The following is a 15139-nucleotide window of genomic DNA, read 5'->3' as shown; positions in this document are numbered from 1 at the left end:
GTGAAATCTATTTATAATGAATTTCTAGAATAAGATGGTTTCTGTTTTACATTTGTCCAGTATCCATTTCTCATAGTTGCTTTTCTACATTCCTCTTGCTACTAGGTAATTGGTTTGGGTTAGTTTGTATTTCATGTTTGTGGGTCAGGCCTCTTCCTATTTTTGTTCCATTTCTATCTTTTCATTCTCGGGCAATTTATGTTGACTGTATTTATTTCAAGTTTAGTGCAAGTGTATTTGAATAAATTTTTGTGTGTTCATTTACAGCCTTACTGTAAATACAGTACAGTAATTTTATTTGCTTTTCACACTGTGATTAGCCTGCAGAAGTTTTTGTGCCTTTTCTTTTTTAAATTTGTAACTTTCTTGGGCAACATGAGTGAATTAACAAATTGACTACTGTACCAGAATGAAAATGCTCTAGGTACAATTTTAAATAATCTTTATTAAGGATTGTTTTAAAAATGGTAATATATTAACTGCTGAAATAGCATCTCTACTTTCTTTAATGATTCTTTTGCAATTACAGTATCTAGATACAGTATAATTACTCTATAGGATGAGAGAGATGTTGGTGGTGTCCTGTATTTCCTATAATCTGTTATATGAAGTTTTGAAGATTCCAATGGTTTTGACACATTACCATCTCATTTAATTTATTCAATTGATCTACCATTGTTTGCATAGGAGAGTTTGTGTGTTTTTTGGCCCCTTTGGTTTTTGTGGGAGGTTTTTGATGGTGGTTCTCCATTGGTAGCAATCTATCTAGATACATAGCTCCACCCACTTTGAATCACACCAGGCCTTTGTGAGTCATGGTAAGCCTATTGGGGGACTAGAGGCCAAACCTGGCATTCTGTATAAAAGTACAGTGAGCTGCAAATATTAGATCACTTGAACCAAGAAAAAGCCACTAGAAATGTAGAGTGAAACAAAACAAGCAACAAGATAAATGCCACAGAGTATGAAACCTCTCAAAACAATCCACTTGGTAGTTAAGTGGCTCGTCTCTAATAGCGGCCACCCACCATGTTACAGCAGAGCCCCCAGCTACTGGATCCACCCAGCCAACTCATCAATTGTTAAGCCTGATGTAACTTAGCAGACGCTCCTACTTCTCATTCCACTAATGCTCTTAGAATCCTGAGTAAGGTCTACGACCTGAGAAAAGTATGTACCCTCCCGATGTCGGTGCTACTCTAATCAATCCAATTCAACCCAGTACAATCTAATCTAACCTAACAAAAATAAGATATAAAATTGTGTTTTATATAGTGTGGACAAAGTGGTGACATCACTGTGATGTCTTAATGTTCATGCTGATGCAGGTTTGAGATAAATCAACGGGATTTTTCAGATGAGTAATTACTTAAGTGTAGTTACAGGATGAACTACAGTTAATACAATGCTTTGAAACTGCTGCTGGTTTTGGCATTGTCATGTGGGGGGTGGTGGGCCCGGGGCTCTGCTAGCACTCGGCTGCTAGGGGCTCAAAAGGCCGAATACTCAGCCCCTCCGACTCCCGAGATTCACCGGAGTCTCCTTGGTCACACTAGAGAGGACCAACAATGCCCACCTCCGCAGGTCTTTGCTTCCACCACAAAAGGGGTGCCACTGATTCACCCTGGAAGCCCTTCAGTCAAACACCGGGAAACTGCTGTTAACAGTTCCGGCCTAGACCCGTGGGGGAGTGAAGGAAGACTCAGGCTGACCTTATAACCATAACCTCCCTGAGTCTTGCCTACCAGACAAAAAAGGTTGCAGGAACTCCTTTCCCACCTGTCTTCTCTATCTTCTTCTTAGCAAGGTCGCCAGCTGGGTTATTATACCTGCACCCCAGCAATGCAGTTCAGTGGGTGTATTATATATTGTTTGTAGCCAGAAGATTGTTACTCCCATAGATCTGCTACTAGACTGTTGGCCCAGGGTACTCTCCCAGGAAGGTCTGTGTGGCTTTACCTCTCTCTAACCACTACGTTAATAGTTGCCACCATTCAGGCACCGATACTGATCAGATGGCTAAGGGTACACTTTTATGTAAGTCTGTGCTGTCTTTACCACCCTCCAGGCAATAAGAACTTCTATAGAGAACGTTGTGTCCCCTATGTGGTACTATGATAACCTTCGTGTATGCTCATAGAGAAATATCATAAATGGAGGCACACTTAAACACAGTGATAAAATGTGTGAATTTACTGATGCAAATTACATGAACACACACACAATCACAAGTAATACATGAATATGGAAATATGGATAATAAGTCTGGAGATCGTCAGCCTCTTCTTCCACGGCCTCCAACACTCCTTCAACTGGGCAGAAAGACAGGAGTTCCACACTCTCACAGGAGGGCCTCTTCACCACGTCGGCGCCTCTTCTTCACTGTCCTGCCATCCATACACACTGTCCTCTCTGACAGTCCTGGACACAAGCTGCCTTGCAGCCTACTCTACTACTAAAGTATTAATGTCCTGTTGCCACACACATAAGTAACTATTGTGGCCTAACTAGCCTACTCACACAAGGGGTAATGGGAGGGAAAATGATCTACCTTACATTCCTGGCTCACGACGCCTGTCCCTCGATGGTGTGAGGTTCCCACGCTTCCTTGGGTCGATCCTTGACGATCCAGGACGTTCCACAGGTCCTCAGGTGTTGTGGAGCCTTCGCGTCGTCGCCGTTCCAATCCCTGAGATTTAGCTGCCCCAATCCTGGTTCATCGATGGGCGCTGAGCTAATCACTATTTTTTCCCACACTCGCCCCTTCCACAAGGCGTTGCTCCTTGTCCTAGGCACGGTGTCGTCCTTCCAAGACCCTCAGTGGATGTGACCCGGTCACAGCTAGGCTTGCCCGCCACACCTTTTCTGACCCTCAACGTCCAACGTCGCCGCCCTGCGTCGTCGCTGAATATTTTCCAAGTTTGGCCCTCTTTCGCTCAATAAACTTGGTTCCTTTTGCTTCCCAGAAGTGCGGGGTCTCCAATATATCCGATGGGCTGCAATAGCCAGCACTAATCCACTAAGAAAGGCTTGTAGAGCCTCTAATCCTGGAGAGCAGACCGAGGTGCGTCCTGTCGCTTCCAAGGTCGGGTCACTTCTGACGTTGGCGCCGCCCGGGGCACTCGGTGACGTCATGGCGGGCCCTGATTTTTCGCCCGCGACCTAAGTCGGCCAATCCGCGATCGGCTAGTGTCCCTTCCAAAAGGTCATATCTGCATTAGGGGATACTCTTTCATTTTATAACAGGGCGCCAATTTCCCTTTATTTACAACTTATAATGTAACTTCCTTCCCTTTACTGGCAGTCGGTCTGGTCGCCACATATATCATTAGACTCCCTGAACCTCGGAGAATCAGTAGGGAGAGCTGATATGACTCTTAAAGCAGGCAAACGAAAGAGATAGGAGAGGGCACCGTAACATACCCCTCCCCTTAAAATAAGAGTCATATCGGTTAGTAAATCCGGGAGAGGGCATCTGCCACCACATTCTCCTTTCCTTTAATGTGCCTGATTTCTAGCCAGTACTCTTGGAACAGTAGGGCCCATCTTGTCAGCCTTTGGTTCGTGTTCTTCATCCTGTGCACGAACGTCAAGGGGTTATGATCGGTGAACACTTGCACCGGTCAAGTACCTCCACCCACATAGATGTCAAAATGCTTCAGTGCCAGGATCAGGGCCAAGGCTTCCTTTTCCACTGTACTATAAGCCCTCTGGTACTTTTCGAATTTCTTCGAGTAGAATGCCACTGGACGGTGGACTCCGTCCTTCTCTTGAGCTAACATGGCTCCAATCCCCACGTCGCTAGCGTCGACGTATAAGATAAAGTCTGACTCAAAGTCAGGCGAAATCAGCACTGGCGCTTCAGTCAACAACTTCTTAGTCTTCTCATAGGACTCCTGGCATGCTTCCCCCCACTTCCATCTAACGTTCTTAGATAGCAATTCAGTCAGAGGGTGTGCCACTGTCGAGAAGTTATTGCAAAATCCTCTATTGTATCCAACCATCCCTAAATATCGTAACAATTCCTTTCTCGTCCTGGGATTCGGATATTCTTTGATTGCCATCACTTTCTGGTCTACTGGAGTCACTTCCCCTTGACCCACGACGAAACCTAAGTATTCTAATCGGGCCTTTCCGAATTCGCTCTTGGCCAGATTAACGGTCAGGTTCGCTTCTTCCAACCGTTGGAATAACTCCGTCAGTCGATTCATGTGTTGTTTCCAGCTATCGGCGTACACCACTATATCATCTATATACACGGCACAGCCTTCCATCCCTCTTAGCACTTCGTTCATCATCCTCTGAAAGCAACTTCCGCTGTTCTTCATACCAAACGGAAGCACTTTGTACTGGTACAATCCGTCTGGAGTAGCAAACGCTGAGATCTTTCTCGCACTCGGAGACAAAGGGATTTGATAATACCCTTTCAGCAGGTCGACCTTGGTGACAAACCTTGCATTTCCTACTTGGTCGACGCAATCACTTATTCGGGGCATCGGGTGAGAATCTGACACGGTTATGGCATTCACTTTACGATAGTCAGTGCAAAAACGATATGATCCGTCACTCTTCTTGACCAGCACACAGGGCGAGCTCCACTCACCGTTGCTGGGCTCAGCGAGATCATTCGCTAGCAGATATTCCACCTCCTGTCGCATGATCTTCCTCTTCTCGGGACTCACCCGATAAGCACTTTGCTTGATTGGCTTTCCTCCGCACACGTCCACCTCGTGCACCACACTCTTGTGCCGTCGGGGCACATCCGTGAAAAGCGACTTGTTCCTTCTTATCAGGGTCACTAGTTCTCTCCTTTTCTCTTTATCCAGATGATGCAGCCTGTCTTCTAGGTGTGTCAAACTCTCTGTATTCGACAGGCGCGTACCATCGGCACGGGCCCACTTTCTCTCCTCCGCTGGCAACACTTGGTCCATCTCCATACACAGAACCAATTTCCCCTCTCGCGACTGTGTTGCTCCCTTCACTCCCGCACTCTCTTGCTCCTCTGGGAAGTATGGCTTTAAACGGTTGATATGACACACCTGTGTCTTGTTAGGGCGATTCGGCTTGCTGATCTCATAATTTACAGGACCCACACGCCGAACAACCGAGTATGGACCACCAAAGCGTGATTCCGTCACTCTACCCCTCCCAGGTAGCAACATCATCACTCTGGCTCCTGCCTCGAACTCCCTTGGGACAGCCTTCTTGTCGTACCAGATCGACATCTTCTCTTGCGCTGTCTTCAAGTGATCAGCAGCCAGCTCCTTCGCCGTTTTCAATCGTTCATGGAATCTTCGCACATACTCTTCCACTGTCACTAATATCTTCTCCGCCGTCATCCGCTCCTTCAGCATCAATAACGGGCTCCTTACTTCGTGCCCAAACACTAGCTGGAATGGAGAGAATCCCAGAGACTCGACTATAGCATCTCGGATCGCGAACAGGGCTGGACAGACAGCCTCATCCCATTCCGCTCCCTGTTCAGCACAATACACTCTTAAGATAGTCTTCAGAGTTGAATGGAACCTCTCAATCGCTCCCTGCGATTGAGGTCTATAAGGAGACGATCGTAGTTGGGCTATTCCCCAGCTCGCAATAGCCTGCCTAAACCACCTCGACTGGAAAACACTTCCACAGTCGGACTGGATCTCCTTGGGCACACCTACCCAAGCAAAGAACCGCTGAAGGTGTCCCATGACGCATTTCGGATCGCCTCTGGAAATCTCGTCGAAGCACACATGATAGTCAGTAAGTAATTGTTCCCTTTTCTTGTCTTAGGTAGTGGCCCCACAACGTTGATTATTAGGCGCTCAAACGCCTGGCCAAATGCTGGAACTGGAACTAAAGGTGCTTTCGGGATGGCAGGGACGTTCTTCCCCGCTCTCTGGCACGGGAAACACGTCTTGCAAATTCTTCTTACATCCGCGTCCATGCCCGGCCAATAAAAATGTTCCCGAAGCCTGCCTAAGGTCTTGGTTACTCCCAAGTGACCCGTGGGATCCACTGTGTGTGCAAGCTTTAGCACCGCGCATCTGTACTGAGCTGGCACCACCACCTGATGCCTCACTCTCAGCATATCATCGCCCGCTTCTTCCCTAACCGGCCTCCACTGCCTCATTAGCACTCCCTTCTCCACGAAGAAATGAGTTGGTGACTTGGGTCCAGCGAGACCTCCTTCCGCCTCCCGTACCAACTCAGGAAACTCTTCCTTTTGCAGCTCACCTAGACGGGTGCGGTCAATACCTAAAGGACTGGTGAGAGTAACTTGGACACTCTTATCCGACGCTTCCTCACCTGTCGCTTGTCCTCTGGCCTCCTCTTGGAACAAATGATCGAGCCCCAGGTCACCCGGCATGTTCTCTTCGGCGTGACTGGATCCACTCACATCACCTTCATTGACGTCTCGTCCTGACGTCACTGCGCATACTGGAAATGCCACTCGCAATTTCCATTTCGCCACTACTGGCGCCCGTCTTGCTGCTCTGTCGATAGGGCTCTACACACTCCTCACCCTTAATCAAATTCGGGATAACACATCCCCCACAGGAGTCATTCCCTAGGATCACCTGAGCGTCCATCCTCGGCAGTAAAGCACAGACCCCTGCCAAGAGAGTCTGACAACCATAGTCTGAATTAAAAGTCACCCTATGGAGGGGCATCCTCACTTGTCCCCCCAACGTCCTTATCAGGGCCTCCCCTGTACTGGAACTTCTATAGTCCTCGGGGAAGAGGGATTCACTAACAAGGGTGAAGTCGGACCCAGTGTCCCTCAGCATCCTCGCTGGCACAGGATCAGCTCCCCTTATCTTCACCGTCCCCTCACACACAAAGGGGTGGATCCTCTTCTCCCTCATCACCGGCATATCACCTGAATAATCGTTGGCTTCTCCGCTTTCCATCCTCGCGAAAGCCACGTTTCCACCGTGCCTGGGGCGACCGCACTCCCTTGCAAGGTGTCCTCGTCCCCCACAGTTGTAACACCGACCGCCTCTCCTAGGCGATCCTCTACCAGTCCTCCTGGTAGCACCAATGGTAGAGGTTCCCTGAGTCCTCCTAGGACTCTCTGTCGTCGGTTCCCGGGCAGCAGCACTCGCTCCCGAGCTAGGTCCACTGCTCACAGGTTGGGGCTTCCTCCCCGCGTCCCTTGAGCTCTTGAACTGGGTTACCTCATTGGGTACACTACTCTTGGGAGAGTCCCCACCCATCCTCGCTCCTCCTGAACTCCTAAGGTTCCCTCCCGACCTGGGGTAAGGCGAGTGTCTGGGCGGCCCCTCCCTCCTGAGATGTAGTGCCTCCTCCAGCATGTCGGCTCGGTCCGCTGCAGCCTTCAGGTCCTTAATACCTGCTTCTCTCAACCTTACTCGCAACTCAGGATGGAGCACTGACATAAACTTCTCCATCACTATCAGTCGTTTGATATCATCCACCGACTCCGCTTCCTCCGCCTTCAACCATCGTAGGAATTTCCGTTCCATATCCCTGGCGGTCTCGGCGTAAGTCTTTCCTGACGCTCTTGTTTACTCTCTGAACCGCTTCCGGTACATCTCCGGAGTCAGCCGGAATGAGTGGAGCACCGCATTCTTAATCGCGTCGTAACTAGTACACTCCTCTAGGTCCAGCATGTTATAGGCTTCCCGGGCCTCACCAGTCAACCTGCCCTGGACCAGAGCAGCCCAATCATCTTCTGGCCACTCCTTCAGAGTTGCTATCCATTCAAAGTGTTCGAAGAACGCCTCAGCTTCTTGTGGTTCGAACGTAGGTAAGTCACGTTCCCTTACCTTGAGGTCATCTCGCCGTGCAGGTAGTGAGGGCAGACCACGCTCAACGCGACGCAATTCGACTTCTTTCTTTGCCTTTATCTCCTCCAGTCGCAGTTGTCTCTCTCCTTCTTCCCGCTGCAGCCGAGCTTCTCTCTCACGCTCCTCTCGCTGCAGCCGTGCCTCTCGCTCACGCTCCTCTCGCTGCAGCTCAGCCGCACGTTCCTCTCGCTGCATTTGCGCTTCTCTCTCCTCTCGTCGCAGCTGGGCTTCCAGTTGCATCTTCATTATTTCCAGTTGCAGGCTCCTCTTACTACATCTGGACCTTCCACTGCTCCCATGTTCACTGTGAATTCTCTCCACACTGGTAGGCGCTTGGGGTGGCTCTAGTCGGGACGGTTCACCTTGCGACGGCTCTCCTTGGGACGGCTCCTCTTGAGATGGCTCCTCTCCCGTCGCCTCCTCTCGAGCTGTGAGCTGTGCCATGATCTCTATCCTTCGCTCCGCTACCTTAGTCGTCCTCAACCTGATCCCAAAGTGGTTTGCCACTTGTTGGAGCTGAGCCTTGGTACACTCCTCCAAAATTCTCTCGTCCCTTGTGTCAATAAATTTCTTTACTTTGTCCTCCTCCATCTCTATATCATTGAGCATACACGACAGCACAGACAAGTTAGTAGGCACTAATTTCACCGTTTCAGTCCCTTAGCCGGTTGAGTAACAGTACTACTGAATTCACTGGCCACACTGTATTAGTACCCTGGCAACACTTGTCTTGAAATTTGGGCCACACTGTAGCTTGATCCACGCTTCCTGGCGAAGTTCCCAGTTCTTGGCTACCGGGGTTCGAATCCTGGCAAGGTCGCCAGTTCTCTGTCACGTGGGGGGTGGTGGGCCGGGGCTCTGCTAGCACTCGGCTGCTAGGGGCTCAAAAGGCCGAATACTCAGCCCCTCCGACTCCCGGGATTCACCGGAGTCTCCTTGGTCACACTAGAGAGGACCAACAATGCCCACCTCTGCAGGTCTTTGCTTCCACCACAAAAGGGGTGCCACTGATTCACCCTGGAAGCCCTTCAGTCAAACACGGGGAAACTGCTGTTAACAGTTCCGGCCTAGACCCGTGGGGGAGTGAAGGAAGACTCAGGCTGACCTTATAACCATAACCTCCCCGAGTCTTGCCTGCCAGACAAAAAAGGTTGCAGGAACTCCTTTCCCGCCTGTCTTCTCTATCTTCTTCTTAGCAAGGTCGCCAGCTGGGTTATTATACCTGCACCTCAGCAATGCAGTTCAGTGGGTGTATTATATATTGTTTGTAGCCAGAAGATTGTTACTCCCATAGATCTGCTACTAGACTGTTGGCACAGGGTACTCTCCCAGGAAGGTCTGTGTGGCTTTACCTCTCTCTAGCCACTACGTTAATAGTTGCCACCATTCAGGCACCGATACTGATCGGATGGCTAAGGGTACACTTTTATGAAAGTCTGTGCTGTCTTTACCACCCTCCAGGCAATAAGAACTTCTATAGAGAACGTTGTGTCCCCTATGTGGTACTATGATAACCTTCGTGTATGCTCATAGAGAAATATCATAAATGGAGGCACACTTAAACAGTGATAAAATGTGTGAATTTACTGATGCAAATTACATGAACACACACACAATCAAAAGTAATACATGAATATGGAAATATGGATAATAAGTCTGGAGATCGTCAGCCTCCTCTTCCACGACCTCCAACACTCCTTCAACTGGGCAGAAAGACAGGAGTTCCACACTCTCACAGGAGGGCCTCTTCACCATGTCGGCGCCTCTTCACTTCCTGCCATCCATACACACTGTCCTCTCTGACAGTCCTGGACACAAGCTGCCTTGCAGCCTACTCTACTACTAAAGTATTAATGTCCTGTTGCCACACACATAAGTAACTATTGTGGCCTAACTAGCCTACTCACACAAGGGGTAATGGGAGGGAAAATGATCTACCTTACATTCCTGGCTCACGACGCCTGTCCCTCGATGGTGTGAGGTTCCCACGCTTCCTTGGGTCGATCCTTGACGATCCAGGACGTTCCACAGGTCCTCAGGTGTTGTGGAGCCTTCGCGTCGTCGCCGTTCTAATCCCTGAGATTCAGCTGCCCCAATCCTGGTTCATCGATGGGCGCTGAGCTAATCACTATTTTTTCCCACACTCGCCCCTTCCACAAGGCGTTGCTCCTTGTCCTAGGCACGGTGTCGTCCTTCCAAGACCCTCAGTGGATGTGACCCGGTCACAGCTAGGCTTGCCCGCCACACCTTTTCTGACCCTCAACGTCCAACGTCGCCGCCCTGTGTCGTCGCCAAATATTTTCCAAGTTTGGCCCTCTTTCGCTCAATAAACTTGGTTCCTTTTGCTTCCCAGAAGCGCGGGGTCTCCAATATATCCGATGGGCTGCAATAGCCAGCACTAATCCACTAAGAAAGGCTTGTAGAGCCTCTAATCCTGGAGAGCAGACCGAGGTGCGTCCTGTCGCTTCCAAGGTCGGGTCACTTCTGACGTTGGCGCCGCCCGGGGCACTCGGTGACGTCATGGCGGGCCCTGATTTGTCGCCCGCGACCTAAGTCGGCCAATCCACGATCGGCTAGTGTCCCTTCCAAAAGGTCATATCTGCATTAGGGGATACTCTTTCATTTTATAACAGGGCGCCAATTTCCCTTTATTTACAACTTATAATGTAACTTCCTTCCCTTTACTGGCAGTCGGTCTGGTCGCCACATATATCATTAGACTCCCTGAACCTCAGAGAATCAGTAGGGAGAGCTGATATGACTCTTAAAGCAGGCAAACGAAAGAGATAGGAGAGGGCACCGTAACAGCATCAACCACCTTCTTGCTTGTTCTAACCTTCTATCACTCTTTGCAACAGCGAACTTTCTAATGTTCTTATGGCAGATTGATGTTGCAGGTTTTTTAAGAATTTTACAGTACTTTGTCAGTTTTGTAGATTCCTGTTACTAATGTGTGGTGATCATATCACCTCTTTTTTTTCTTTTATCTCTTAACTTTCGTATATTTAACACCTCTAGCCTCTCCTCATAGCTCTCGTTTTTCAGTTCTTGAAGCCATTTAGCTGCATGTCTTTGCACCTTTTTCCAATTTATTGATGTGCTTTATGAGGTATGGACACTATACACTGCATATTCCAATTTTGTTCTCATAAAGTTTGTGAAGAGTTCTTTAATATTTTGCCACCTGTGTACTTAAAAGGGATTCAGAGTTGGAAAGCGTAGCAGAAACTCCGAGCAGTGTTGACCAGACCACACACTATTAGGTGAAGGGACGACGACCGTTTCGGTCTGTCCTGGACCATTCTCAAGTAGATTCTTTAGCCATGTTATTGTGACTCATCACCTCCTAGCAGTGTTCTTTGTGGTCCTCAGATGACAGTTTTCTCTCTAGAACCACCCCTAGATCTTTCTTTATCAGAATTTTTAAAAGCCTTTTCATACAATTTGTAGGTTTTGTGTGGCCTATTTTCTCCTGTTTCACATTCCTTACCTTGGCAATTTTTCCATTAAATTCCATTTACCAAGTGTTGCTCCATTCACTTATCTTGTCCAAGTCTTACTGCAGAGTATGTCAATCATCTAAACTTCTCGTCCTCCTTAGAAGTTTATCAGCATCATCAGCAAATATATTTATATAATTTTGTGTTCCTTCTGGTAGATCATTTATACTGTATAGACAATGAACATTATTGGTGCAAGAACTGAACACTGTGGTACTCCACTAGTAATGTTTCTTCAGTCTGATACATTGCCTCTGATTGCTGTCTTCATTTTTGTCAATTTTTCATCCATGGCAGAAGTCTGTCACCCCTCCAGTATGTTACCATTTCCAGAACCTCTTGTGTGGGACTCTGTCAGAAACTTCTTTTAGGCCTAGGTAAATGTAGTTAACCCAACCATCTCTTTCCTGTAAAATCTCTGTGGCTCCATCATAGAAACTAAGTAGGTTTGTTATACAGAATCCTCCTATCTGAAAACCAAATTGTCTGTCAGTTATTACATCATTTCTCTCCAGGGTTTTCTACCCATTTGATTTTAATTATCTTGTGATTTAACTACAGTGCTTGTCAATGATGCAAGTCTATAATTTAGAGGGTCTCGGATACCATTTTTTTGTAGACTGGAACAATTTTTTACCTTTCTTGTATATCTGCTAGGATTCCTGTATGTAAAGATGCCTGAAAAATAATTTGTAGTGAAATGCTCAGCTACAGTGCATATTTCCTCGGTACTGTGTATGTATTATAAGCATGGCTTGTCAAGTGTGGACTCCAGAGTGATTTATTATAGGACATGGGAATTGTGAAGCTGTTCATAAGATTGGATGTTTGTAAGTTGGAAACCCCTGTACCATATTCCAGCCTTCCAAGAGTTTGTCTATTAATCAATTTTTTGTCCCACCATGGGTTCTGCTCCACCACAGGTTCTGGCCCACCAAGATTTGTTTGAGCAATGTCCCACTGTACATGTATATAAAAGTACAGAATGTGTACTTATCTACTTGAGAAAATATAATGTGGCTTTTCTGTGGAGAACTCCTTCGGCTCCCAGGAGCTATACCGAGTTGAATATTAGACCGTGGCAACAGTCAATTGGTGGAGTTCTAGGTCTACTGGGGACCACGAGCCATAACCTGGCCCCTGCAGAGAGATGCGAGGAACAATGGCCTATAGACACCTCCATGTAGTTGGAAGCAGTTTGTCTGCCATCTGCCAGGTCTGGCACCCAGAATGGTAGGAATCCCAAAACAAATTACATCTGCTTTGAAATTGCAAATCCAAAGCCAAATGAGCAAGCAGAACTCGCCAATCAGAAAACAAGCATGACGTTACTACAGCCATCGCTCTGTCTGCACAGCTTTCCCCTCCCTGGGAGGGGAAAGGGCGAGCCCCAGAAATTGTGTGCCAGCTACCCAATCCCTGTTCAGAGGGTGAATATAAAAAATGCGAAAAAACACCAACCAACCGGAGGGAGGGAGGGAGGGATGCCAGGATGCCTGGGAGCCTTTGGGTTTCATCCAGAAAATGGCATTACATTCAATGCTGGTTTTATGTATTCACATTTTTAAGGAGTGCACTATATACAGAATATCATTAAATGCTTTGTACATTGCATACTATTATAGGAAAACAAATGTTAAATTTGTATATTAAAGATTCTTGGTAACTTGTAAATCAGACGAGTACTAGGACTTCCATACAGTACATGGAATCTAAGATGGTGCATATTCTTTCTATAATAACCTTGTAATAATTTAGGTTGTATTTTGTAATTTGGGTATGTATGATATCACCAATTCCTGGAATGAGGCTCTATTTTATTTGCTTAATTTTACTTATTTTGTTCAGGTTCCACTTCACAGTTACGAGAAGCCAAGTTTACGCCTTCCGTCATCTGTCAAGCAAGCTGTAGCACAATCTCAGGAGGCCATGTTACTCAGACTCGCAGCTGATCAGAAGAAAGTAAGTATAAGAATTATAATGATGTAATTTTGATTATTATTTTTGTATCTTGGGGGGGGGGGGGGGAAGCCCCTTCGGCTCCCCTTCGGCTCCCCTTCGGCTCCCCTTCGGCTCCCCTTCGGCTCCCCAGAGCTTACTAGGCCGATATGCTAATGTCAGACTTTGGCATCAGTCATGTGTATGGAGTTCTGTGGGCCTACCAGGGACCACAAGCCAGAACCTGGCCCTTCAGAGAGGTATGGGGAGCAGTGGCCTATAGACACCCCCATGTGCTTGGAAGCATTCTATGTCTGCCATCGACCAGGTCAGGCACCCAGAAAGGTAAGCATCCCAAGACAAACCCGTATTCTGGTGAAAATATTGCTACCAAAAGCCAAACAAGTGGATAGAACTCCCTAAAAGAAACGAGCAAATGAGCATGACATCACAAGTCGCCGTGCCGCTGTCTACGCCGCTCCCCCTTCCCTTGGAGGGGAAGGGGGAGTGGGAGCCCCAGAACCCCCACGCCGGCTATCTACCCATCAGTTCTAAGGCTGATGCTAGAGGCGGAGGTCGTCTGCTTGGCTCCAGTGATTCCGGCACTGTGCTTTGTGTGTGGTGGCTGTTTTCCAGGGGTGCAAGAGCAAGGAGTCAACTATAGTACTCGGGCTGCATTCGCTTAGGGTTATCGTCCCTAGATGCCCTGTAAGTACTGCCCTTGGAGCTTGGAGTTGCCTTCCACAAGTTTCTCGGGACTTGCCTCTGCTGGGCCGTTTTACTGCTCGGTTTTTCGGCTACCCTTTGGGTGCTTAGGGTGAGAGGCTTCCTCTCGTCGTGGTAGGCCCCAGTCTGATTGTCTTCCTTGTTTACCTTAGGGTGAGAGGCAGTTTTGCACTGGTGCGGGGCACAGGGTACTGCGCAGCTAGTTGTCAACATTCACAGCGGCTGGCTCTGTTCCCTGCTCTGTTTGGTGCGTTGTGGGGGGGGGGGGGGTGTGTCTGCCTTGTTTCCCCCGCTTTTTTTTTGTGCCTGACCTGTGCACAGTTCTTCGGGTGGAACCCCCCTGCTAGGTCCCCGTGAGTGTACACGTCCCTGAGGTCCAGCTTTAGAAAGTTGCTCGGTAATTGTGGATGGCGGTTAGCAGTTACCCTGCCTGGGTTTACCTGGGCAGGAGTTACGTTAAGCGCTCAGGACCCTGGGAATCCCCTTGGGGGTGCGTGGGTCCGATGGCTGTATCCCCGAGCCTCCCCTCACTTCGTGTGAGTTCGAGGGTTGCTCGGTCCCCTTGACTTAGGGTAACCCTCACGGTTTTTGCCTTGGTCACACTTTCGACCCGGAGTCCTGCAAGTTCTGTTGCTTGCTAGTACTCAGTTTAGTCACCAGCAGTCTCTTGATAATGAGGACCCAGTCTCTTGATGATGTTTTATGCGTACAGACGGCACAGGTGTTGCATGTGCGTTTTAGATTGTTGCAAGGTGCTAGGTTGGTTGCTCACCCCGATGCCGCCTCGTTTTGTCTATAAGGACCCGGACTTGGGAACGGGAGTCGCTTCAACTTTGGTTCAGTCCACGCCCCCCTCATCCTTCCCCTGTTGTGGTTCATTCTGGTCCCATCCCCACCCCCCTGCTTCCGGCTCCGAAACGTCCGAGGGTTTGAAGTCGGGGCCGGGGTTAGAGGGTCCTGAGTCTCGGGCTATCTCTGGGGATGCCTCTTCCGGTGTAGCGATGGAGGTATTCGAGTCTGATCTCCATGCCGAAGCCTCTGGGTCTGACCAGTGGGCCCCCTTCTCTTCGGCTTTCTTGGCTGCGCCGGCCTTTTCTTTAGAGGCCGGTGCTCTGAGAGACGACTCTGCGCCGGGTCCCGTTGAGGGGGATCTTGGGCCTAGGGAGGGGCTGACTT

The 15139-nt window shown here is 48.6% G+C and overlaps 1 protein-coding gene across 3 annotated transcripts in view; it reads left to right on the top strand.

Annotated features, from left to right (window-relative positions):
- LOC123755293 (PX domain-containing protein kinase-like protein) overlaps positions 1-15139 on the top strand; it is a 201120-nt gene that overhangs the window by 134690 nt on the left and 51291 nt on the right. For all 3 annotated transcript variants that reach the window (XR_011229216.1, XM_069327916.1, XM_045737762.2), the window contains exon 9: positions 13148-13261. Coding sequence is in view for 2 of the 3 variants with exons in the window: in XM_069327916.1 (XP_069184017.1) it covers positions 13148-13261 (114 nt within the window). In the remaining variant the exon portion in view is untranslated. The remainder of the gene's footprint in view (positions 1-13147; positions 13262-15139) is intronic.

This window comes from Procambarus clarkii, chromosome 20 (genome assembly GCF_040958095.1).
Source record: "Procambarus clarkii isolate CNS0578487 chromosome 20, FALCON_Pclarkii_2.0, whole genome shotgun sequence".
NCBI lineage: Eukaryota > Metazoa > Arthropoda > Malacostraca > Decapoda > Cambaridae > Procambarus > Procambarus clarkii.
The sequence above is the reverse complement of the archived record's forward strand: the minus strand, read 5'-3'. Positions and strand labels throughout refer to the sequence as shown.